This window comes from Ovis canadensis, chromosome 10 (genome assembly GCF_042477335.2).
Source record: "Ovis canadensis isolate MfBH-ARS-UI-01 breed Bighorn chromosome 10, ARS-UI_OviCan_v2, whole genome shotgun sequence".
NCBI lineage: Eukaryota > Metazoa > Chordata > Mammalia > Artiodactyla > Bovidae > Ovis > Ovis canadensis.
Window position 1 is genome coordinate 84,473,802 of NC_091254.1, and position 27,135 is coordinate 84,500,936.

General features: G+C 43.3%; 1 protein-coding gene and 1 long non-coding RNA gene across 5 annotated transcripts in view; one reads left to right on the forward strand and one right to left on the reverse strand.

Annotated features, from left to right (window-relative positions):
• Nucleotides 1–306: 306 nt before the first annotated feature.
• Nucleotides 307–14,409, reverse strand: LOC138446676 (uncharacterized). The gene is made up of 3 exons (XR_011259508.1): nt 13,994–14,409; nt 13,604–13,870; nt 307–1,366 (listed from the first exon to the last, which is right to left on the reverse strand). It is a non-coding gene; the product is annotated as an uncharacterized lncRNA (long non-coding RNA).
• Nucleotides 13,432–27,135, forward strand: part of LOC138446666 (ATP-binding cassette sub-family C member 4-like) — a 307,920-nt gene continuing 294,216 nt past the window's right edge. For 3 of the 4 annotated variants that reach the window (XM_069601886.1, XM_069601889.1, XM_069601888.1), the window contains exon 1: nt 13,755–14,016. In XM_069601886.1, coding sequence (XP_069457987.1) covers nt 13,943–14,016 — 74 coding nt within the window. In that variant the 5' untranslated portion in view covers nt 13,755–13,942. Of the gene's footprint in view, nt 13,551–13,754; nt 14,017–27,135 lie in introns of those variants that run through there. The other variant, XM_069601887.1, reaches the window with a different exon arrangement.

The following is a 27,135-nucleotide window of genomic DNA, read 5'->3' on the forward strand; positions in this document are numbered from 1 at the left end:
CAATGGAAGTCACACTTAATAAACCCAGAAATAGAGTTTGATGAAGGAGAAATGGCCCACAGAGGATGATTTGCAAGGGCTGGAAAGGAGATTATGAGGATAATTTTGGTAGTGTTTTATAAATTCTTTTTAAAAATTGACAAGAGCAAGGTTAAGTTTGGCTCTCTAGTTTTTTCTCTTTTTTTTTCTTCTCTAGTTTTCTTGATTGTGTTGAAGAAAGCTGTGGCTCTAATCAGATCTTGTATAAGCCCATGAAATTCTCTAAGGGGTAATGGGGGGATATTTTGTTAATATAGACCCTCAGTCTATGACTTAAAAAAAATTTATTCTCCATATCCTGTAATGTAACACTTCACATTTTGGATATATAAACGTCACCAATATATTACCAGCATTTCATAGATTGTTTTCTCGCTTTTCTTCTCTAGTGTATTTTTTTCTTTTGAGGGGCTTGTGCAGAGTTTTTCCCTAATCCGTGTCCCCACATGCCACAGCCACTGATTACCAGCGACCCCCACCAGACTGAGAGATCGGCTACATCTAGTGAATCTACACTGACTCGTCAATGTCCCCGAAACCGTGGTTTACATTAGGGTTCACTCTTGGTGTTGTGCATTCTATGAGGCTGGACAAATGTACAATGCCATTACCATAATTTTGGTATTGTACAGAACATTTTCTTTGTCCCAAAAGAAGAAGGATCCTCTGTCTTCCACATATTCATCTCTCAGCCCCACCACCACCTGCTGGCAACTATGGATCTTTCCATTGTCTCCGCAGTTTTGCCTATTGACGATGTCATACAGATAGAATTATATACACCACGTGGCGTATCAAATGGGCTTCCTTCACTTGGTAATAGCATTTAAGTTTCCTCCTGTTGGTTTTCTGACTTCACAGCTTGTTTCTTTTTAGTGCGGAATAATAGTCCATATCTGGATAGATCAGTTTGTTTCTCCGTTTACTTACTGGCTATCATCTTGGTCACTTCCAACTTTTGTCAAATATGATTAAGTGTGCTATCGGCAGTCCATGGATTACAAAAAAAAGAAACAAACTGTTTCTTTCCCTTCAAAGTTAAACATATAATCAACAGGCTTACTTCCCATGAACATTCAAATCAGCCTTTCTTCTACTTCATGCTCTGTCCATCTTGTGTTAATTGCATTGTCGGTAATATCATCCCATAAATTTTATCCATCTTCTATTCCTTTATTTTAAGGAAACCAGGAAAATGTATTAAAACACCCAAATGAATCTACCAACAAGTGCCGTTACAAGCAGAGATGGCTGTTTTCTGGAAACGGACCAAGTAGACTGATGGGCAGAGATGGGTGGCAATGCTTGATAGCTGAAGGATGAAATCCTAAATGTGAAAAAAGAAAAGTGGTTTTAGGATAGCAGAGTAACGGTTACAGTCCTGTAGGACATACAGTGGTGTGGTAGAAATAGCCTCTCTGGCTGTTTTGATTAACAAGTGAAGACCTAAGTTTCAGGACTGCTGATAAATGCTAAGTGATATGTGCATATACACACATCATTGTTGGGGAGAGGGGTGCAAACCTTTGGTCCAGAATTTGGTATGAATCTAGAGAGAGTGGCATTTCTTGTGGGATACAAGCAAGCTATACTACCTTGTTGGCTTCTGAACTGTGTATGGATACATAGAAAGTGAAAGCGAAGTTACTCAGTCGTGTCCGACTCTTTGCGACCCCGTGGACTATAGCCCACCAGGCTCCTCCGTCCATGGGATTTTCCAGGCAAGAATCCTGGAGTGGGTTGCCATTTACTTCTCCAGGGGATCTTCCCGACCCAGGGATCAAACCCAGGTCTCCTGCATTTCAAGCAGACGCTTTAACCTTTGAGCCACCAGGGAAGCCCAAACATGGGGGGGGTCAAATGTATCATTACAGAACAGCTCCTTTGATGAAGTTTGACCTGAGACTTTCTGACTAGAACTGCTATGTTGGGACCTAAGGCCAGTTACCCTTCCCAGTTGCTTCTTATCTAATGTTGGCACCCTCGTTTTGTTGTTAGAACCTTAATATATACATCAGTTCAGTTCAGTTCAGTTGCTCAGTTGTGTCCAACTCTTTGCGATCCCATGAATCGCAGCATGCCAGGCCTCCCTGTCCATCACCAACTCCCGGAGTTCACTCAGACTCATGTCCATCGAGTTGGTGACGCCATCTAGCCATCTTATCCTCTGTCGTTCCCTTCTCCTCCTGCCCCCAATTCTTCCCAGCATCAGAGTCTTTTCCAATGAGTCAACTCTTCGCATGAGGTGGCCAAAATACTGGAGTTTCAGCCTTAGCATGATTCCTTCCAAAGAACACCAAGGGCTGATCTCCTTTTGAGTGGACTGGTTGGATCTCCTTGCAGTCCAAGGGACTCTCAAGAGTCTTCTCCAACACCACAGTTCAAAAGCTTCAATTCTTCAGCGCTCAGTCTTCTTCACAGTCCAACTCTCACATCCGTACATGGCCACTGGAAAAACCATAGCCTTGACTAGAAGGACCTTTGTTGGCAAAGTAATGTCTCTGCTTTTGAATATGCTATCTAGGTTGGTCATAACTTCTCTTCCAAGGAGTAAGCGTCTTTTAATTTGATGGCTGCAGTCACCATCAGCAGTGATTTTGGAGCTCCAAAAAATAAAGTCTGACACTGTTTCCACTGTTTCCCCATCTATTTCCCATGAAGTGATGGGACCAGATGCCATAGAATTATATATTCAGAATTTTACAGTGAAAAATAAGTTGAACCACATCTGAAATTAAAAAAATTTAGTATCTATATTCAAACACAAAAAAACAAAATTTAAACTTATTAGTGTTTAAACCAACATGTGCAAAATTATATTATTTTCCATATATTCAATGTAAATATCACTGAGATCAGGAAATGTATACTGTCTTCAAAAGCTCTTTGTGTTTTACCATTATTGCATATCTCAGTTTTCAGTAGACATACTTCAGGTGGTCAGCATCCTATTGTGAATAGTGCTTCTGTGTTCAATAAAGCAGAGTTTATTGTATGAACTGGATATGGAACAGCAGACTGGTTCCAAATAGGAAAAGGAGTACGTCAAGGCTGTATATTGTCACCCTGCTTATTTAACTTATATGCAGAGTACATCATGAGAAACGCTGGGCTGGAAGAAGCACAAGCTGGAATCAAGATTGGCAGGAGAAATATCAATAACCTCAGATATGCAGATGACACCATCCTTATGGCAGAAAGTGAAGAGGAGCTGAAAAGCCTCTTGATGAAAGTGAAAGAGGAGAGTGAAAAAGTTGGCTTAAAGCTCAACATTCAGAAAACGAAGATCATGGCATCCGGTCCCATCACTTCATGGGAAATAGACGGGGAAACAGTGGAAACAGTGACAGGTTCTTTAGGGGGCTCCAAAATCACTGCAGATGGGATTGCAGCCATGGAATTAAAAGATGTTTACTCCTTGGAAGGAAAGTTATGACCAACCTTGATAGCATATTAAAAAGCAGAGACATTACTTTGCTGACTAAGTTCCGTCTAGTCAAGGATATGGTTTTTCCTGTGGTCATGTATGGATGTGAGAGTTCGACTGTGAAGAAAGCTGAGGGCCAAAGAATTGATGCTTTTGAACTGTGGTGTTGGAGAAGACTCTTGAGGGTCCCTTGGACTGCAAGGAGATCCAACCAATCTACCTTAAAGGAGATCAATCCTGGGTGTTCATTGGAAGGACTGACGCTGAAGCTGAAACTCCAATACTTTGGTCACCTGATGCGGAGAGTTGACTCATTGGAAAAGACTCTGATGGTGGGAAGGATTTGGGACAGGAGGAGAAGGGGACGACAGAGGATGAGATGGCTGGATGGCATCACCAATTCGATGGACATGGGTTTGGGTAGACTCTGGGAGTTGGTGATGGACAGGGAGGCCTGGTGTGCTGTGGTTGATGGGGTCGCAAAGAGTCAGACACGACTGAGCAACTGTACTGAACTGAAACTCATTCAATAAATTTATGAAATATAAATTATATTATCATATATTGTATCAATTTTGTAAGTTTTTAAAATATAAATTATTATATTATTGTTAGGATTTTTATGATTGCAAGCAAAGGACCATATTCTTCAGCTTTTAGAAGGACATTTCTGTTAGGTGTCTTAATCAGGCCTCCCATAAACTCTGAGACAAGGATTTGAGTGAACGTGGTTAATTTAGAAGTGATCCCAGGAAACATTTGTAGGAAGTGGAGAAGTGAGACAGAGATGATATTAAATCAATAAAAAGTGTGTATAATATCATATAAGAAATGAAGCACCAGTCCAGGTTCAATGCAGGATACAGGATGCTTGGGGCTGGTGCACTGGGATGACCCAGAGGGATAGTATGGGGAGGGAGGTGGGAGGGGGGTTCAGGATGGGGAACACATGTACACCCATGGTGGATTCATGTTGATGTATGGCAAAACCAATACAATAATGTAAAGTAAAAAAAAAAAATTCAAAAAAAATGTGTATTAACAAGGAAGTTACTGTTTGGGTTACTGGACTCCTTCCTGTGGGGTCACCCTGGGAGACAGAATTGTTCCAACTGATAGGCAAAGGCACTGGGGCGTTTATCTACCCACTCCCTATCCATCATTGTTGAGGGCTGAATCCAGGGGTTTTGGCATGTCTTGCATATGTCTCCAGTGTCCTCCCGCGGGCAGAAAAAAGCCCTTCAGCACAGAACTGCAGGTAAGCAGTGAGTTGCCTGAATTTTGAATGACTGTCAGAGGACATGAGCTGGGAAGTGACAGTTTCTGCTCCAGCTTCTTTTTCTGCTCCAGGTCACCCCAGCCAACAAGGGATCCCCTTAGCCTCAGGAGCCCCAGAGACTTGATGCCACTAAGACTATCCGTTACACCACTTGTCCTGTTCACTTATATATTCCTTGCTCCTGGAACAGTTGTTGGCACACAGTAGATGTTTAATAAATAGCCATGACTGTATGACTTTCCCTTGAATACCTACTTTATTCTTTTAGGCATCTCCACATAAATGGGGCACATGGCTACCAGCATCGTTTGGTCATATCCTTATAACTCCCTCATTAGAAATGAAAGACAGGCCTTTCCCTTTCTAACTTCAGGAAAAGAAAAAAGATTCTCAAGGAGGAAAGCAAGTTAGTCCGGTGTAGGCCACGAGGTTATTTCTGTGCCAAACCCTCTGGATAAGAACATGCTGTACTCAGTTCAGTCACTCAGTTGTGTCACACTCTTTGAGACCCCATGAATCGCAGCACGCCAGGCCTCCCTGTCTATCACCATCTCCCGGAGTTCACTCAGACTCACATCCATTGAGTTGGTGATGCCATCCAGCCATCTCATCCTCTGTCGCCCCCTTCTCCTCCTGCCCCCAATCCCTCCCAGCATCAGAGTCTTTTCCAATGAGTCAATTCTTTGCATGAGGTGGTCAAAGTACTGGAGTTTCAGCTTTAGCATCATTCCTTCCAAAGAAATCCCAGGGCTGATCTTCAGAATGGACTGGTTGGATCTCCTTGCAGTCCAAGGGACTCTCAAGAGTCTTCTCCAACACCACAGTTCAAAAGCATCAATTCTTCAGCGCTCAGCCTTCTTCACAGTCCAACTCTCACATCCATACATGACCACAGGAAAAAAACCATAGCCTTGACTAGAGGGACCTTAGTCGGCAAAGTAATATCTCTGCTTTTGAATATGCTGTCTAGGTTGGTCATAACTTTCCTTCCAAGGAGTAAGCATCTTTTAATTTCATGGCTGCAATCACCATCTGCAGTGATTTTGGAGCCCCCCAAAATAAAGTCTGACACTGTTTCTACTGTTTCCCCATCTATTTCCCATGAAGTGATGGGACCAGATGCCATGATCTTCGTTTTCTGAATGTTGAGCTTTAAGGTAATTTTTTCGCTCTCCTCTTTCAGTTTCATCAAGAGGCTTTTTAGTTCCTCTTCACCTTCTGCCATAAGGGTGGTATCATCTGCATATCTGAGCTTATTGATATTTCTCCTGCCAATCTTGATTCCAGCCTGTGTTTCTTCCAGTCCAGCATTTCTCATGATGTACTCTGCACAGAAGTTAAATAAGCAGGGTGACAATATACAGCCTTGACGTACTCCTTTTCCTATTTGGAACCAGTCTGTTCCATGTCCAGTTCTAACTGTTGCTTCCTGACCTGCATACAGATTTCTCAAGAGACAGGTTAGGTGGTCTGGTATTCCCATCTCTTAAAGAATTTTCCACAGTTTCTTGTGATCCACACAGTCAAAGGCTTTGGTATAGTCAATAAAGCAGAAATGGATGTTTTTCTGGAACTCTCTTGCTTTTTCCATGATCCAGTGGATGCTGGCAATTTGATCTCTGGTTCCTCTGCCTTTTCTAAAACCAGCTTGAACATCAGGAAGTTCACGGTTCACGTACTGCTGAAGCCTGGCTTGGAGAATTTTGAGCATTACTTTACTAGCATGTGAGATGAGTGCAACTGTGCCGTAGTTTGAGCATTCTTTGGCATTGCCTTTCTTTGGGATTGGAATGAAAATTTACCTTTTCCAGTCCTGTGGCCACTGCTGAGTTTTCCAAATTTGCTGGCATATTGAGTGCAGCACTTTCACAGCATCATCTTTCAGGATTTGAAACAGCTCCACTGGAATTCCATCACCTCCACTAGCTTTGTTTGTAGTGATGCTTTCTAAGGCCCACTTGACTTCACATTCCAAGATATCTGGCTCTAGATTAGTGATCACATCATCATGACTATCTGGGTCGTGAAGATCTTCTTTGTAAAGTTCTTCCGTGTATTCTTGCCACCTCTTCTTAATATCTTCTGCTTCTGTTAGGTCCATACCATTTCTGTCCTTTATCGAGCCCATCTTTGCATGACGTGTTCCCTTGGTAAGTCTAATTTTCTTGAAGAGATCTCTAGTCTTTCCCATTCTGTTGTTTTCCTCGATTTCTTTGCATTGATCGCTGAAGAAGGCTTTCTTATCTCTTCTTGCTATTCTTTGGAACTCTGCATTCAGATGCTTATATCTTTCCTTTTCTCCTTTTCTTTTCGCCTCTCTTCTTTTCACAGCTATTTGTAAGGCCTCCCCAGACAGCCATTTTGCTTTTTTGCATTTCTTTTCCATGGGGATGGTCTTGATCCCTGTCTCCTGTACAATGTCACGAACCTCATTCCATAGTTCATCAGGCACTCTATCAGATCTAGGCCCTTAAATCTATTTCTCACTTCCACTGTATAATCATAAGGGATTTAATTTAGGTCATACCTGAATGGTCTAGTGGTTTTCCCTAATTTCTTCAATTTGAGTCTGAGTTTGGTAATAAGGAGTTCATGATCTGAGGCATAGTCAGCTCCTGGTCTTGTTTTTGTTGACTGTATAGAGCTTCTCCATCTTTGGCTGCAGAGAATGTAATCAATCTGATTTCAGTGTTGACCATCTGGTGATGTCCATGTGTAGAGTCTTCTCTTGTGTTGTTGGAAGAGGGTGTTTGCTATGACCAGTGCATTTTCTTGGCAAAACTCTATTAGTCTTTGCCCTGCTTCATTCTGCATTCCAAGGCCAAATTTGCCTGTTACTCCAGGTGTTTCTTGACTTCCTAATTTTGCATTCCAGTCCCCTATAATGTAAAGGACATCTTTTTTGGGTGTTAGTTCTAAAAGGTCTTGTAGGTCTTCATAAAACTGGTGCACTAAGCGTGGCCGAGAGGAGCTACCCCATGTCCGAGGCCAGTGGCGGCCAGGAGAAGCCACCTCGCACCTGATGCCAGGGACGGTGACCCTGTGGAGCCACCCCGAGCCTGAGGCCACCACGCCCGAGGCCAGGGCCGTCGGCCGGGGGAGCAACCTGAGGAGTGGTGGCTGCGCAGGCACAGGAGGGCCTAGAGAAGCTATCCCACATTGAAGGTCAGGAATGGCAGCGGTAAGAAGATACCCCTCATCCAAGGTAAGGAGCAGAGGCTGTGCTTTGCTGGAGCAGCTGTGAAGAAATATCTCACGCCCAAGGTAAGAGAAACCCAAGTAAGATGGTAGGTGTTGCAAGAGAGCATCAGAAGGCAGACACACTGAAACCATACTCACAGAAAACTAGTCAATCTAATCACACTAGGACCACAGCCTTGTCTAACTCAATGAAACTAAGCCATGCCTGCAGGGCAATCCAAGATGGGCGGGTCATGCTGGAAAGGTCTGACAGAATGTGGTCCATTGGAGAAGGGAATGGCAAGCCACTTCAGTATTTTTGCCTTGAGAACCCCATGAACAGTAGGAAAAGGCAAAATGATGGGATACCAAAAGAGGAACTCCCCAGGTCATTAGGTGCCCAATATGCTACTGGAGATCAGTGGAGAAATAACTCCAGAAAGAATGAAGGGATGCAGCCAAAGCAAAAACAATACCCAGTTGTGGATTTGACTGGTGATAGACGCAAGATCTGATGCTGTAAAGAGCAATATTGCATAGGAACCTGGAATGTCAGATCCATGATCAAGGCAAATTGGAAGTGGTCAAACAAGAGATGACAAGGGTGAACGTTGACATTCTAGGAATCTGTGAACTAAAATGGACTGGAATGGGTGAATTTAACTCAGATGACCATTATATCTACTACTGCGGGCAGGAATCCCTCAGAAGAAATGGAATAGCCATCATGGTCAACAAAAGAGTCTGAAATGCAGTAGTTGGATGCAATCTCAAAAACGACATGGTGTATTATGATTGGCTATATTTGATTTGAGGGCTGACTCCTGAGCTTACAGAGGTGAATAGATTGATAGAAGTTGCAGTAACAAAAGAATTGTTACCATATTCAGAACTATGGCTATTCACTGGAGTATATTCAAATTCTGAACGTCATCTCTCCTATGTGCCTTGGTAGAAAAATGCTTGAGGATCAGCACTGTCTTAACTGAAACATTTTATTAATAGTACCACTCTTATACCTGGGCTTTCTATGTGGCTTGGTGGTAAAGAGTCTGCTTGCCAATGCAGGAGACTTAGGAGACAGGGGTTCAGTCCCTGGGTTGGGAAGATCTCCAGGAGAAATAAATGGCAACCCACTCCAGTATTCTTGCCTGGAAAATCCCATTGACAGAGGAGCCTGGTGGGCTACAGTGCATGTAGTTGCAAAGAGTTGGACACGACTGTAAACCTACTTTAGATTAACATGCTTTTTTGATTTTTTGACAGGATCCTTTAGACCATTTAATAATTTATAGATTGCACAGATACAAATTTGTATCACATGTTCCTGAAGTTTGTTTGGGAAGGAATTATCAAGTCCAACAACACTGAATCTCTCCTTAGAAGTTGTCTCATCATCCTCACTAGAGTCAGTGTTTGCCTTCACTAACTCAGCATAATGTTTTCAGTGTTCATCCCTGTTGTAGCATACATCAGGATGTCTATCTTGCCAAATAATATTCCATTGCATGTAATATCACATTTTATTTATCCACTCATCAGTTGATGTACACATGGTTCTGCACACCCCTAGTATACTTTTGGACTCTTTTTGAATAATGCTACTATGACTTCATATCAAGGTTTTTGTATAGACATACATTTTCATTTACCTTGGGTAGAAAACTAGGAGTAGTATTCCTGGGTCATACAGTACCTCTGCGGCTGTACTATTTTACATTCCTACCAGTGATGTATGAGGGTTCCAGTTTCTCTATATCCTTTCCACTTGCTATTGTCTTTTTAGTTATAGCACCGAACCATTTAAGATCAGTTGTTGTTCAGTCGCTCAGTCATGTCTGACTCTTTGAGACTCCATGGACTGCATCACACCAGGCTTCCTTGTCTTTTACCATCTCCTAGAGTAGAAAGTGAAGAGGAACTAAAAAGCCTCTTGATGAAAGTGAAAGAGGAGAGTGCAAAAGTTGGCTTAAAGCTCAACATTCAGAAAACTAAGATCATGGCATCTGATCCCATCACTCCATGGGAAATAGATGGGGAAACAGTGGAAACAGTGGCAGACTTTATTTTTAGGAGGCTCCAAAATCACTGCAGATGGTAACTGCAGCCATGAAATTAAAAGTCGCTTACTCCTTGAAAGAAAAGTTATGACCGACCTAGATAGCATATTCAAAAGCAGAGACATTACTTTGCCGACTAAGGTCCGTCTAGTCAAGGCTATGGTTTTTCCAGTGGCCATGTATGGATGTGAGATTTGGACTGTGAAGAAGGCTGAGCGCCGAAGAATTGATGCTTTTGAACTGTGGTGTTGGAGAAGACTTTTGAGAGTCCCTTGGACTGCAAGGAGATCCAACTAGTCCATTCTGAAGGAGATCAGCCCTGGGATTTCTTTGGAAGGAATGATGCTAAAGCTGAAACTCCAGTACTTTGGCCACCTCATGCGAAGAGTTGACTCATTGGAAAAGACTCTGATGCTGGGAAGAATTGGGGGCAGGAGGAGAAGGGGACGACAGAGGATGAGATGGCTGGATGGCATCACTGACTCGGTGGACGTGAGTCTTAGTGAACTCTGGGCGTTGGTGATGGACAGGGAGGCCTGGTGTGCTGCAATTCATGGGGTTGCAAAGAGTTGGACACGACTGAGTGACTGAACTGAACTGAGAGCTTGCTCCAACTCATAACCATTGAGTTGGTCCATTAACATCAGTAAACAATTGCAGATAGAGGCCTTATGACATCGTTCCCATGTTTACAAGCTTGTTCCTGGCCTAGTGGTCATGTACCTAGAAGGCCTTCATTTGTTCAATGAATAATAATTAAAAAAACACCACATTTTTCTTGTATATTGCCTTAAAACCTAACGTTTTTTACAAAGTGTATTCACAATTTCTGAGGCTTACAATAACCCTGTAGGAAGTAGGAGACATATGGGTTTCTCATTTTAGACCTGAGAAATTTAGATAACAAGCAAAACATCAAGATCTCTGGTCCCTGGCTTCATATACAGTCTTTTTTGTATAATTCAACACTGTTTCTCAATATCTCTACTAAAAAGCACATTAGTTAATGTTCAGAAAAAATGTTAAGTTTCAGAAGATGTTAATTTAAAAAAAGACAAGAGAATGGACTGAGTGTATTTAGCAGTTTAGAGATGGCTAGTTAGGATCCTGAGATAGTGGCGGGGACTGGAGACAACAGTCTGGGGCAGTCACTAAACTTCCATCTTCAGCAAGAAATGTCTTCATCTTTGAAGTAGAACTAGGGCTGGAAAATGTAGGCAATGTCAAAGAGACCATCAAAGAGAACTGTAAATCAGATGTGAGGACTGACTATAAAGGTTGTAGATTGTGTTATCTGAGAAAGAACTAGCATCAGAAAGCAGGTAATTGAAAAATTACAAATTTCAGCTCTCATTGTCTTCCTTTTTGTAACAGAAAATTTCAAACATGCATGAAATATCAAGAAAATAGTATAGTAAACCCCTATCATGCATTAATTTAAAATTATCAACATTTTGCCATTCTTATACATTTGACTTAAAAAGTATTTGAATACATTAAGGCCTTCCTCAAAAGCCATTTTCCTTCCAGCTTTACTGAGGTACAGTTGAGAGTCAAAAATTGTATATAGTTAAGTTGTAGTCTGATGACTAGATAGATACATGTATACATTGTGAAATGTAAGCATACTTCACACTTTATCCATTTTCCCTTTTTTTCTTTTTTATGTTGAGAACACTTAGGATGTACTCTCTTAGAAAATTAAAAGCATGCAGTACTGTATTATTAACTCCTGTACATCAGTTCTGTAGAGCTTATTCATTTTTGAATAACTGAAGCTAAAAGCCATTATTAATAACAATGTTTTAGCCAAGGAAGATGGACAATTATCAAAGAATAATAAAGTGATCTTGTTATAAGCACCACAAACGTTGATCTTTCTTCATTTAGGGTGAAAGGGAAGGGAAGCTGCTGAGCTAGTAAGAGAGCCATACAAACTACTAAAGATTTGAGTGAGAGCCCAAGATCTTATTCTTTCAGTTCTGAAGTCACTCATTCGAACAGCATATTCAAGACACTTTTCACACACACTATCCATCCACCAGTGAGACAGACCATGCTGGAATCTCACTTGAGTCTAAATTAGGATTCATCATTCACTTATTTGAAGACCTTGGACAAATGCTGTCCTTGAGCCTCATTTTTCTCATCTGTAAAGTACTGATGATACTACTTTCTTGAATAGGGCATTGTTAGAGTTAAACATGAGGTAAGACCCCCAGAAAAGCATACGTCCTGTGCTCTATAACATGAAGTGAACTGAAGTTGCTCAGTCGTGTCCGACTCTTTGCAACCCCATAGACTATAGCTCACCAGGCTCCTCCATCCATGGAATTTTCTAGGCAAGAGTACTGGCGTGGGTTGCCATTTCCTTCTCCAGGGGATCTTCCCAACCCAGGGATCAAACCTGGGTCTCCCGCATTGTGGGCAGATGCTTTACCGTCTGTCACTCTTATTCTGCCAGACCCTGAGCTCATGATGAAAGAAATCATAAGGCAGCCTCTCTCTCCCCATATTCTCCTTTCCCAATCCAAGAGGGCAGCAAAAACTCACAGAGATCCCCCACACAATACATGTGAGATGCCAAAAGCCTTTCCCAATAACTGCATGGATTCATCTTCCAAAATCATTTGAGCTTTTCTAACGTTCTGTTATCTTTCCTTATGTGTTTGTAGGTCAACAAACAAACTGTGTTAAACCCTGCTGTTGTTTGAGGTCAAATGCTTGGCCATAAATTGTGCATAACCCAAGTTACTAAGATGGAGGCAAAGTGAGGCCAAACAAACCAAAACATAGGAGTTCAGAGCAGACAAAGATTTACTGTAAGGGTCAAAGCAAGGAATACAGGCAGCTCATGCTCAAAAGATCTGAACTCTCTGATGGATTTCAGGGGAGGCTCTTTAAAAGCACAGTGAAGGAGAGAGTTCAGGGTGTGTGATCAGCTACTGCTCTATTCTTTAACTGGTTGGTAACAAAGCTAGTGTCACAGGGTTTAGCATCATCAATTCTTAGGCTCCCAGCGGTCAGGGTTTTTGCAGTCAACTGCATCTGGTGGGGTTTCTAGCAAAACAACTCAAGATATGCATCAGAGACTGTTACTAGGTTCTTCAGGGGGGAACTATAGACTGTTATGTGGCTGATCTACTGTTTAAATTTTTTTTGATAATATGTTCACATTCTTTTAACCATTAATCCTGAGTTGGCCTTTTATGACTCAGGGGAGGCCTGGGAGAGTAAAGCTTTTCTACAAGAGACAGGCAGAGGAAAAGGGCGTGGGGAGGCGCACATACCCTAGGAAAGGTGCTGCTCCACTACAGTTCTCCCACAGTGCCCTTTTTTGGTACTGATGAGGGCAGCTTGCCCAGAGGTCGGGCTGCTATCTCCTTTTACCAGCTTTCTCTAGGTCTTATCCAAAGCTGAAGGGGGCGTTTCTAAGCAGCGGCGGCGGCGGGGTGCGGCGAGGGTGGTGGGCCGTGGTAGGGGTGAGTGGTGGTCTATGCTTCTCTGCACCTCCTTGGTGGGTGCCTGGGTTCACAGCAAGCACTTTGCTAGAGTCTGAATTCAGGTGAGTAGGTTCGGGCGTCTGGGAGGACCCAGTGCGGCGGGTAATTCACTTACCCACTTCTATCAGCTGCCCTCATGGCCTTGCCTTCCCCCTGCGTGGCTCCTTGTAGCATCCTCCCTAGCCTGGGGTTGAGGGTTGGGCGGCGCTCCCATCGCTCCCGGCCCGGGCACTCAGCTGTGGCAGAGGCGCGCAGCGGGCGACCTGGAGGGGGGCGGGGCCCGACAGGCAGCTGGCACTCCACTCCCAGAGACGCAGGTGGTTCTCAGTTCACGCCAAGCAGACCGGCGAGGCGGCCAGGTCTCCAACATCTCTGTCGGGCCCTACAGGAACAGCGGCAGCGATTGCAAGGATGGCCACGACCTGCACCCACACCCGCACCCCCGGCCAGCAAGATGTTGCAGGTGTTCCCGGAGGGGAAGCCCAACCCACTGCAGGACGCGAACCTCTGCTCACGCCTGGTATTCTGGTGAGCTCCTTGCCTGAGCTGAGATGCAGGCGCTTTTCCCGGGACCGAGGGTCGGGACGAGGGAGCGCTTTCCGGGGGCGCTCCTACTGCCCGGCTTCTTGCTTTTGGTGGAGCCCTCCCACGCCGGCGGGGTGATTTCTGCCTGCGACTGGGCGCGCGCGGCGGGCGGGAACCTGACGGAGGTGGGGAGGGTGCCAGGGACCTGGTGACTGGGGCGCATCTCTTTCCACTCGAAGGCCCGCTAACCTCCAGTTCCCGGGAGCGGGAGGCTGGGACGGTGCCCTGGGAGAGTCACCGCCCAGCTGGAGAAGGACTGGATCCCCACACTCCATCCTTAGCCGGCTTCCTCAGTTACAGCTCCGGAGTTCGCAGTTCTGAACTAAAGTTGCACTCGTTTACCCTCCAAACAAGCAGCTTATGAACAGCTTCCTTTATCTAATTAGTGCCCTGGACTGTCGTCACCTTCCATATTCCTTGGGTGACAGCTGAGTTCCAACTTCACCCGGCCCCTTCCTCCCTGTGTCTATGACCATCTCCCTGTCTCCCTCTCTCTCGGTACACCTGTTACTGTATATTCTGGTATTTGGTTGTGGCAAATTTCATGTGGGTGAAAAACAGTTATTTTGTATTTAACGAATGGGAACAATATTCTTGACACCTTTTGCTTTTGCCTGGGACACAGCCACGACTGAAGAATGTATTTGACCAGCCCCTTTTCTTAATTTGGAGTAGGAAATGGCAACCCACTCCAGTGTTCTTGCCTGGAGAATCCCATGGACAGGGGAGCCTTTGAAGCTACAGTCCACGGGGTTGCAAAGAGTCTGACACAACTGAGCAACTGAGCATTTCCTTAATTGCTAGTATTTGTGCTTCCTCCTTTGAGGACAACCCTGGGGATGGGGTCCCTGAAGCCTGTGGGGTCTTATCTCTAGCCTTTAGGGAAGTGGTACATGGTCTTGAAGCAGGTGGTCCTGCTACCTAGTTAGACCTCCTTCTCCTTGCCCTAGGACAGGCCAGTAAATTGGGAGAAGGGTTGTTTGGGCAAGGGTTAGTGACTCTATTTGGAAAGTCAGAAGTCTGAGTAGACTGCAGATTAAAATCCTAGAAAACCATCTTACCAAGGTCTGGACACTAGTTTCTTTTATAGAACAAAAAGGAGGGAAGTGAGGAGGTAAAGTAGAAAGGCCATTTGTTGTTGTTAAGTTGCTAAGTCATGTCTGACTCTTTTGTGACCCCGTGGACTGTAGCCTGCCAGGTTCCTCTGTCCATGTGATTTCCCAGGCAAGAATACTGGTGAGGGTTGCCATTTCCTTCTCAACAGGATCTTCCCCACCCAGGGATCAAACCCACATCTTCTGCATTGGCAGTCACTGAACCACCTGGGAAACCCCCAAATGTCCTAAGTTATTGCAAATATCTCCTGGTTTCCTCTGAGAGGGGATGTGTTAATATCTTTCCTCCTGAAGCCATTCATAGATGGTCTGGGTCAGGATGTTTCCTGTGAGCTAAACAAAGGTATTTTAGTTTAACATTAAGACTTGAGGGGCCATTATGTATACTTTGAGCTGTAGACATCCCTTTCCTGATTAACTTGTAGCAAAATCAATAGAATACAAAGGTTAAAATAAAAGAAACAGATCTAACATGGAATCTAATTTTTTCTTCACTGTTATAGTCCTGCTCTGGAGTCCTTTGTTCTTGAAAGCACTGAAGGTCCTTGAGCTGGGAGGAAACATAGATGAAAAAGGGCTCAGAGGTGAAACTCTTCTCCCACTCTCTTAGGCCATGCTGTGGGGCCTGCTGGGATTTTAGTTCCCCAGCCAGGGATTGAACCCACACTCCTTGCAGTGGAAGTTCAGACTCTTAACCATTGAACCACCAGGGAAGTCCCAGAAACTTCAGGTTTTCCATCTAGTAGCTGAGACTATTAACTAGGTGGGTCACAGCCTTTGGGCTTTGATCACACTTGGGTGATTATTAGATTTTTTGTGCTGAGAACCCAATCTTTTCCTCTTTCCTCTATATTCTGATATTTCCTCTTTATGGGACCACCTAGAGGACCTCAGGGGGATGGGAGTTCCTATGCTTTTTTCCATTGTGGTGTTCAGTTTGTCTAGCTGCATTTCTGGGTTATTTGGTGGCTCTTAAGGAAAGAGGGGCCTGGAGGAAGGAATATGGATACGGTTACCTTATATGGTAACAAAGTAGGCAACTGTCTCCTTACTTCAGGCAGTGCTACAGCCAAAATCTTGGCTTTCTCTGCCTACTGATGCCAAATAAAAAAATATGGAGACAGAGTTTGGAGGGAATAGAAAGATGGCTTTAAAAATCAGCTAGCAGAGGGAAGAACACAGCAGGCTAGTGCCTCAAGAGCCATGTATCCCTACCCCGGGGAACCAAGAGACTTTATGTAGCCTGGCTCTTGTGGTCTTAGGGTAAATGATAAAGTTCAGAGTAATGATGTTTTTGGGCTTCCAAGGTGGCGCAGTGGTAAAGAATCTGCCTGCCAATGCAGAAGATGCAAGACAGGTGGGTTTGATCCCTGGGTCAGGAAGATCCCCTAGAGTAGGAAATGAAAACCCACTTCACATTCTTGCCTGGAAGACTCCATGGACAGAGGAGCCTGATGGGCCAGAGTCCATGGGTTTGCAAAGAGTCGGACATGACTGAACACACACAGCACAGTGAAGTTTTTGCATTTTTTTTTCTTCCTGCATTATTTCAAAACTGTCACAGCTGGCATCAGGCAGCCTGGTAACTGGGGTCCACTTGTCTCTGGATTTTTGGCCTGCAGTCTTCTTTCTGAAATGCAAACAACTGTAAAGAGTAGTTTTCTGTAAGAGAGGTCAGGGAGAGCAAATACCAAGTGCAGGGTGTAATTTACCTAGTATTAGGGGGTGATAGGTTAGCTTCTGGTTATACTACAGGTTAGTAACAGTTAAAGTAAAACTAGAAGTGATTAACTCTTTCAGGCCTGTCCATGTTTCTTCCCTAGACTGTTCACTGTTCTTACTTCCCTTGTTTTCAGGAGAGGAAAAACTTCATTTCTATTTTTGCTGCAATAGCAGGGCAAAGAACTCTCCAAGCATGTTCTGTTCGTGAGTTTCAAAGTGTATGTGCTTGGAAATGGGAAGATGAAGACTTCTAATTTTGGACTAGGAAACTGTGACCCTGAGAGACCTCTTTGAATTGTTTGATATTTGATAGTAATAACACTGCTGCTGCTGCTGCTGCTGCTAAGTCGCTTCATTCATGTCTGGCTCTGTGCAACCCCATAGATGGCAGCCCACCAGGTTCCCCCATCCCTGGGATTCTCCAGGCAAGAACACTGGAGTGGGTTGCCATTTGCTTCTCCAATTCATGAAAGTGAAAAGTGAAAGTGAAGTAACTCAGTCGTGTCTGACTCTTAGTGATCCCATGGACTGCAGCCTACCAGGCTCCTCCATCCATGGGATTTCCCAGGCAAGAGTACTGGAGTGGGTTGACATTGCCTTCTCCAATAATAACACTAGCTGTGGATAATTACGTATGGATGATCAAAGCTATACTTTGATAGTTCTATCTTATAATCCCCTTGGTGGGTATATTTGCAAAGCTGGGAACTCTTCAATTTCCATTAATAAAAGGAGTTTATATTTCTCCCTGTACCTTTGAAATGGGGATCTGAGTTCTTGTTCATGGAGTCCAAGAATGAACTTCACGAACATGCAAACCCTCATGGTAGCAAATAAGCAGGATTTATTTTAAGGTAAAGAAAAGTACAAATCCCCAGCATAGACACTGAGAGTGCCCCAAAAGGTGAGAATTATAACAGTTCATGTCTTTATTAGTATTGATCTGTTCCTTTTTGGTTGGCTCGTGTCCCTGACATATGTAATCTTTGACCAATCAGTTTGAAGGCCCCTATGTACAGTTTGTCATCTTTATGGTTTTTTTTTTTTTTTGATTCTCAGTTTTTCAGTTCTTTTAGACATTGAGTTGCCCCTTGTGATTCTTTCTCATGACCCCAGGCCACTGTTTAAAGACTAGATGTATGGGTTAAGAGTTAATGGTTCACCTGGTGTTTTTCTTCTTGATAAATTGGACAGCAGGTAATGATTGTCCTGTCTTGGGTCTGGATATTTTATGACCAACCAGACTGAGGTGGCATTCTTTTGGGTGCCTAGAAACTGGAACAAGTATAGCTTTAGGTTAATGGGTTGAGATGTTTATTTGAGAGGGTTGCAATTAAAAAAAGGAACTGAGGTCTCAGACCTACACTGACTGCCTAGCGATTTCTACCTCACCATGAGAGGTAAATAATCTAACTTGGGCTCTCATGGAGAAAAAATAGAGAAAGGCTTTAAAATTTTTTTTTAGCAAGTTATTTATATTTATTTATTTATTTATTTGGCTGTTCTGGGTCTTTGTTGCAACATATGGGGTCCTTGTTGCTGCATGTGAGCTTTCTTTAATTGCAGCGGGCAGGGGCTGCTTTTGAGCTGTGGTGCATGGGCTTCACATGGAGGTGGCTTCTCCTGTTGTGGAACACAGGTTCTAGGGTATGCGAGTTGTTGTAGCAGGCAGGCTCAGCAGTTGTGATGCTCAGTCTTAGTTGCCCCACAGCATGTAGGATCATAGTTCCTGGACTAGGGATCAAACCCCTGTTTCCTGCACTGGCAGGCAGATTCTTAACACTGGGCCAACCAAGGAAGTTTTGAGAGAAAGGCCTTTTTAAACTCAAGCAGAAAAACAGATCTCTGGTGCCATCCTTATGTAAAAATTAATTCATAAATGAGCTCTACTTAATTGACTTAAAAGTAAACCCTTACAAATTAAATACTACTTGCAAATCTTTAAAACATTGGCCAAATATATTGCAGGTTCATATGATCTGGGTAATATTTAGTACTGAATCATGTACTATTGAAGCTAGCTTAAGCTTGTTAGTTTGATTAACATAAGCATTTGTCAACAGGAAAAATAACTTGATATGATAAAAGGTAAACTCTATAGCAATACTTATATTTTGAAAACATCATCTCAAATCTCTTCAGATTTTGATAAACTGAAACTAAAGCTGAATGATAAGAATTCAGTGACTATCTGTGCCATTTCAAATAGAATAAAATATTGGAACATTTGTTGCTGGGCAGGTCTAAGTTGATCTACCTTTATTTGCCTTGTTAGGAAAGGAAATGGCAACCCACTCCAGTGTTCTTGCCTGGAGAGTCCCAGGGACTGGGGAGCCTGGTGGGCTGCCGTCTATGGGGTTGCACAGACATGACTGAAGTGACTTAGCAGGAAAGGAAAAATAAAGCATAAGTTTCCAATCAGGAAGTGCTGGTATGACAAACAGGTCACAATTACTTGCCATTTGGTTTTCACTAGGAATTAGTAAGATTTTTAAGAGTTGAGGATTCTATTTTAAATATGTGACTCAGTTCAATTCAGTTCAGTTCAGTTGCTCAGTCGTGTCTGACTCTTTGAGACCCCATGAATCGCAGCATTCTAGGCCTCCCTGTCCATCACCAACTCCTGGAGTTTACTCAGACTCATGTCCATCGAGTCAGTGATGCCATTCAGCCATCTTATCCTCATGTCCCCTTCTCCTCCTGCCCCCAATCCCTTCCAGCATCAGAGTCTTTTCCAATGAGTCAACTCTTCACATGAGGTGGCCAAAGTACTGGAGTTTCAGCTTTAGCATCATTCCTTCCAAAGAAATCCCAGGGCTGATCTCCTTCAGAATGGACTGGTTGGATCTCCTTGCACTCCAAGGGACTCTAAGTTCAGTTCAGTTCAGTTCAGTCGCTTAGTCGTGTCCGACTCTTTGCGACCCCATGAATTGCAGCACGCCAGGCCTCCCTTCTATCACCAACTCCCAGAGTTCACTAAGACTCACGTCCATCGAGTCAGTGATGCCATCCAGCCATCTCATCCTCTGTTGTCCCCTTCTCCTCCTGCCCCCAATCCCTCCCAGCATCAAAGTCTTCTCCAATGAGTCAACTCTTTGCATGAGGTGGCCAAAGTACTGGAGTTTCAGCATTAGCATCATTCCTTCCAGAGAAATCTGAGTTGATCTCCTTTAGAATGGACTGGTTGGATCTCCTTGCAGCCCAAGGGACTCTCAAGAGTCTTCTCCAACACCGCAGTTCAAAAGCATCAATTCTTCGGCGCTCAGCCTTCTTCACAGTCTGACTCTCACATCCATACATGACCACAGGAAAAACCATAGCCTTGCCTAGAAGGACCTTAGTCGGCAAAGTAATGTCTCTGCTTTTGAATATGCTATCTAGGTTGCTCATAACTTTTCTTCCAAGGAGTAAGCGTCTTTTCATGGCTGCAATCGCCATCTGCAGTGATTTTGGAGCCCCCGAAAATAAAGCCTGGCACTGTTTCCACTGTTTCCCCATCTATTTCCCATGGAGTGATGGGACCAGATGTCATGATCTTCATTTTCTGAATGTTGAGCTTTAAGCCAACTTTTTCACTCTCCTCTTTTACTTTCATCAAGAGGCTTTTTAGTTCCTCTTCACTTTCTGCCATAAGGGTGGTGTCACCTGCATATTTGAGGTTATTGATATTTCTCCCGGCAATCTTGATTCCAGCTTGTGTTTCTTCCAGTCCAGCGTTTCTCATGATGTACTCTGCATAGAAGTTAAGCTGCTAAAAATAATAAAAGAAACATTTCAGTATATAGTAGGAAATATGTTTTGAGTAGAAAAAGGAGTTTTATACATGGTTGAACTGAGGTTGAAAGTGAAAGTGAAAGTGAAAATGAAGTTGCTCAGTCCTGTCCGACTCTGTGCAACCCCATGGACTGTAGCCTACCAGGCTTTTCTGTCCATGGGATTTTCCAGGCAATAGTACTGGAGTGGATTGCCATTTCCTTCTCCAGAACTGAGGTTAGGTTAAACTTGATTAAGTAAATGGATTTTGTTATTAAAAGTAGGCTGGTACAGTATTAGATTTGTTTCCACTCTGCTAAGAAAATAAGTTTTACTTAGAATATTGCTTTTGATAACAGATTTTGTGAGCTTCATTGCCTTTGAGTGATCTGTATTTGTTTGTAAATATTCACAGTGACCTATGATTCTTTTTTTTTAATTATTTATTTTTGATTGGAGGATAATTGCTCTACAATATCTTGTTGGTTTGTGCCATACATTGACATGAATTGGCCATAGGTTTATATATGTCCCCTTCCTCTTGAACCTCTCTCCTACCTCCCACTGCATCCACCCCTCTAGGTTGACACAGAGCACCAGCTTGAGCTCCCTGAGTTGTCATACAGTAAATTCCCACTGGTTATCTATTTTACATATGGTAATATAGCTGTTTCCTTGTTATTCTCTCAATTAATCCCATCCTCTCCTTCCCTCACTTTGTCCACAAGTGTGTTCTCTATGTCTGTGTCTCCATTTCTGCCTTGCAAATAGGTTCATCAGTAACCATCTTTGTAGATTCCATATATAATATGCATTAAAATACAATATTTGTTTTCGTCTTTCTGACTTCAGTCTGCGTAACAGGCTCTGGGTTCATCCACCTCATTAGAACAGCCTCAAATGTGTTCCTTTTTATGGCTGAGTAATATTCCATTGCATATATGTACCACAACTTCTTTATGCATTCATCTGTTGATGGACATTTATGTTGCTTCCATGTCCTAACTATTGTTAATAGTGCTGCAATGAACATTGGAATACATGTATCTTTTTCAATTATGGTTTTCTCAGGGTATATGTCCAGTAGTGGGATTACTGGGCACAGTGGAATATGATTTTATCTGACCAAATGTTTTGAAAACTTTTTGATAGTTTTTACAGACTTACTACCAAATTCCAAAGTTCTTTTGATTTCAGCTAACTTTCGGTTGCTTCAGAGAGCCTCTGAACCATCTCAGAGAAAAAAAATTTTAACTAGGATTGGTTTGTATGTTAAATTATACAGGAAGCATTGTCAAATGAATTTTAACCCCCTCAGATTATATAGTATAGATAAATATTATTAATATAAATATCACAGAAATTATATATAGGTTCTAAAATTTGAATATCTTCTGATAAAATGTTACTAGTCATAATCTAGTTGTTACATTGTAATTAAGTCTTTAACTGTGCCTTTTAACTCTACTGTTTATAGATGGTTCTGATGCTTTTGCAAAAGTGCCTCATCTTCAAGAAGCTTCATAGGACTTTTTAAAAAAAATACAAATTTATTTATTTTAATTGGAGGTTAATTACTTTATATCACTTCATGGGAAATAGATGGGGAAACAGTGGAAACAGTGTCAGACTTTATTTTGGGGGGCTCCAAAATCACTACAGATGGTGATTACAGCCATGAAATTAAAAGACGCTTACTCCTTGGAAGGAAAGTTATGACCAACCTAGATAGCATATTCAAAAGCAGAGACATTACTTTGTCGACTAAGGTCTGTCTTGTTAAGGCTATGGTTTTTCCAGTAGTCATGTATGGATGTGAGAGATGGACTGTGAAGAAGGCTGAGCGCCAAAGAATTGATGCTTTTGAACTGTGGTGTTGGAGAAGACTCTTGAGAGTCCCTTGGACTGCAAGGAGATCCAACCAGTCCATTCTGAAGGAGATCAGCCCTGGGATTTCTTTGGAAGGAATGATGCTAACGCTGAAGCTCCGGTACTTTGGCCACCTCATGTGAAGAGTTGACTCATTGGAAAAGACTCTGATGCTGGGAGGGATTGGGGGCAGGAGGAGAAGGGGAGGACAGAGGATGAGATGGCTGGATGGCATCACTGACTCAATGGACGTGAGTCTGAGTGAACTCTGGGAGTCGGTGATGGACAGGGAGGCCTGGCATGCTGAGGTTCATGGTGTCACAAAGAGTCGGACACGACTGAGTGACTGAACTGAATTACTTTACAATATTATATTGGTTTTGCCATACATCAACATGACATTCATAGGACTTTTTGACAAGTGCAGGTCTCTGATAAATTTTAAATGATACTGCTAAACTGGTACCACATTAAGAATCCTAATGGAAAACGTGATGGCTTCTAAAGAAATTAATGAAGGTATTGATTACCAAGTAAACTGGTGAATGTGGTTATAATGTTTATGTCTTTTTTTCTGGAATGCTATTGGTTTTGATCTATTTTCCAGATACAGGGAAATCTTCCCCTCAAGTTACTCATGTCTTTTAGCAATTTGGTAAATTATCCCTCTGTGAATAAAATGAAATAGTTTTCTTTTTTTGAGTGGGAGGCTGGTTCCTTCAGAAACTGGAGACTTTTGGGTTCTAAGAAGCCTTACTCTGCATATAAGTTAAATAAGCAGGGTGGCAATATACAGCTTTGATGTACTCCTTTCCTCATTTGGAACCAGTTTGTACCATGTCCAATTCTAACTGTTGCTTCTTGACCTGCATACAGGTTTCTCAGGAGGCAGGTAAGGTGATTGGGTATTCCCATCTCTTTAAGAATTTTCCTGAGTTTGTTGTGATCCACACAGTTAAAGGCTTTAGCATAGTCATTGAAGGAGAAGTAGACATTTTCCCAGAATTCTCTTGCTTTTTGTATGATCACAGATATTGGCAATTTGATCTCTGGTTCCTCTGCCTTTTTAAAATACAACTTGAACATCTGGAAGTTCTTGGTTCAGGTGCTGTTAAAGCCTGACTTGGAGAACTTTGAGCATAATTTTGATTGTGTGTGAGATGAGTGCAATTGTGTGGGTCTTTGTTTACTTGGCCAATTATCTTGTTTCTTTCTTCACACCTGACTGGTCCTTGGACCCTCCCCAAGATTTTGCCAAGATGGATCCCACTGCAGAGGCCTATAGGTGCATGTCTATACTTATTATGGGGTGAAGTTCCCTCCCTTTTCGAACTCTAAGGAGCCTTCTGTGCATGTGTGGAAGGGAAAGTTTCCCTTGACCTCAGGAGTGGGCACCTTATCTTTTTGTTTTAGCAGAGCTCCACTTTTACCACTAGCTTTGTCACTGGAGTGTTTGGGTGAGAACAAAGCTTGAATTTTACTCCTCTTGACAAACACTTCTGAGGGATTCCTGCCCACAGTAGTGGATATAATGGTCATCTGAGTTAAATTCACCCATTCCAGTCCATTTTAGTTCACGGATTCCTAGAATGTCGACGTTCACTCTTGCCATCTCCTGTTTGACCACTTCCAATTTGCCTTGATTCATGGACCTGACATTCCAGGTTCCTATGCAATATTGCTCTTTACAGCATCAGACCTTGCTTCTATCACCAGTCACATCCACAGCTGGGTGTTGTTTTTGCTTTGGCTCCATCCCTTCATTCTTTCTGGAGTTATTTCTCCACTGATCTCCAGTAGCATATTGGGCACCTACTGACCTGGACAGTACCTCTTTCAGTATCCTATAATTTTGCCTTTTCATACTGTTCATGGGGTTCTCAAGGCAAGAATACTGAAGTGGTTTGCCATTCCCTTCTCCAGTGGACCACATTCTGTCAGACCTTTCCACCGTTACCTGCCCATCTTGGGTTGCCTCGCGGACCTGGCTTAGTTTCATTGAGTTAGACAAAGCTGTGGTCCTAGTGTGATTAGATTGACTAGATTTCTGTGAGTGTGGTTTCAGTGTGTCTGCCCTCTGATGCCCTCTTGAAACACTTACCATCTTACTTGGGCGTGGGGTATCTCTTCACAGCTGCTCCAGCAAAGCATAGCCTCTGCTCCTTACCTTGGATGAGGGGTATCTCCTCCCATCCGCCCTTCCTGACCTTCACCTTGGGATGGCTCCTCTAGGCTCTTCTGCTCCCGCACAGCCACCACTCCTTGGATGTGGGGTTGCTCCTCCTGGCTGCCGCCCCTGGCCTTGGGCGTGCGGTTGCTCCTCCAGGTCGCTGCCCTAGCCTCGGGTGTTAGGTTGCTCCTTCCTGCCGCCGCCCCTGGCCTTGGACGCGGCCCCTGGCCTCAGATGCGGGGTGGCTCCTCTCGGGTGCTGCCCCTGGACTCGGACGCGGGGTAGCTCCTCCTGGCTACCGCCCCTGGCCTCAGACTTGGGGTGGCTCCTCTCGGCCATCGCCCCTGACCTCGGCCGCAGGGTAGCTCCTTTCGGCCGTTCCTGCGCTGTCGCAGCCTGGCACTCTAGGCCACTGCCCCTGACTCCATGGGAAATAGATGGAGAAACACTGGAAACAGTGTCAGACTTTATTTTTTTGGGCTCCAAAATCACTGCAGATGGTGACTGCAGCCATGAAATTAAAAGATGCTTACTCCTTGGAAGAAAAGTTATGACTAACCTAGATAGCATATTCAAAAGCAGAGACATTACTTTGCCGATTAAGATCCATCTAGTCAAGGCTATGGTTTTTCCTGTGGTCATGTATGGATGTGAGAGTTGGACTGTGAAGAAGGCTGAGCACCAAAGAATTGATGCTTTTGAATTGTGGTGTTGGAGAAGACTCTTGAGAGTCCCTTGGACTGCAAGGAGATCCAACCAGTCCATTCTGAAGGAGATCAACTCTGGGATTTCTTTGGAAGGAATGATGCTAACGCTGGAACTCCGGTATTTTGGCCACCTCATGTGAAGGGTTGACACATTGGAAAAGACTTTGATGCTGGGAGGGATTGGGGGCAGGAGGAGAAGGGGTCGACTGAGGATGAGATGGCTGAATGGCATCACGGACTCGATGGACGCGAGTCTGAGTGAACTCCGGGAGTTGGTGATGGACAGGGAGGCCTGGCGTGCTGTGATTCATGGGGTCGCAAAGAGTCAGACACGACTGAGTGACTGAACTGAACTGAACTGACAAACACTAGTTGTCTAGCCCGGGGTCCATCTATCTTCTACTTCAAACTCTCCACTTACAAAGGGAGTGCAAATGTGGAAACTCCCACTGGTGTCAAGACAGACTCTCTGGAGGCTTTTGTCAGAGAAGCTGATGACAGGAGCAGGGATGTGAACTGCCTGAGGGCTGAGATGGTTTAGGCTTTCAGTAACTAGTGATCATGAATATAGAAATGTTTAATTTCAAACCAGGATTCTTTACATTATTTTCAGAATATGATATGTGTTAATCTTGTTGTTTTTCATTAACAGTCAGAAATCCATGTGTTGTAAATGGAGGCTAGGTGAGCTCTCAAGGGCTCTTTCTCTGTTTCCCTTAAGCATTTAGTTTGATGAGTTCTGGCAATTTTATACAATAACTACAGCTCCAAACAAGATGTAGAACAGACTAAAGGTGCATTAAAATTTACAACTAATTCCTTATAGTGGAATAAATAGTATAACAAGTATAAGTTTGTCTCCTGTAGTTTATTCTTGATTTTTGGGATCTTTATAGTCCTGCATCTGGTCAGCCTGAGAAGTGTCAACTAGCGTCCATTCAGGTGTGTCAAGTGGATAATTTGTCTTACTGAGTCTTCCAGGTGTCTCCCAATGTGTTGACTCCCTTTCTCTGTTGACCCAAAGCTCATAGACTATCAGATATTTCTCCAGCAAAGGTGGGTTTATTTGGGATCAGCAGAGAATTGCAATTCAGTGTCTGCAACCATGGTGAGTCACATGCAAGTCTCCAAAGGGCAAGGGAAGGAGAACTCTTTTATAGAGGGAAAGAAAGTTGAGAGGGTTGTTGTGGTCCATAACTTTTCATTGGCTGAATCCTTGTAAGGAAAGAAAAATCTTTCTTCTTGCTGTTGGACTTTGCTAGTGTTGTAGGTGTGACATCCCACTTCTGGTCTTCTGACTATTTGAAGCTTTATTTACACCTCATTGTCTGTCTCCCAGGCTTTGTCTTCTCTGTGGGGTGTAGATCACCTTTATCCTAATCTTGCCTATAACTGTTACTGTACACAAATTTGTGTGCTCTAAGCACAGTGAGGGTAAATGAGTGTAAATGTCAGAATTTGGAGCAGATCAATGTTTATTGCAGGGCCATGCAAGGAGATGGGTGGTTTCTGCCTTATTCAAACCCCGAAGTCCCCAAAGGGTTTCAGCAAAGTGTTTTAAAAGGCAAGATGAGGAAGGGACACGGTTGGTTGGTGCAAATTTTTGGTGTCATAATCCTTTGTTCTTGCAGCTATCTATATTTCAGGCCACGAAGTTCCTGTGAATCTCCAACAAGACAAATATTATTCTCTGTTTTGCAATTTTTAAATCTCTGTATGACTGGAA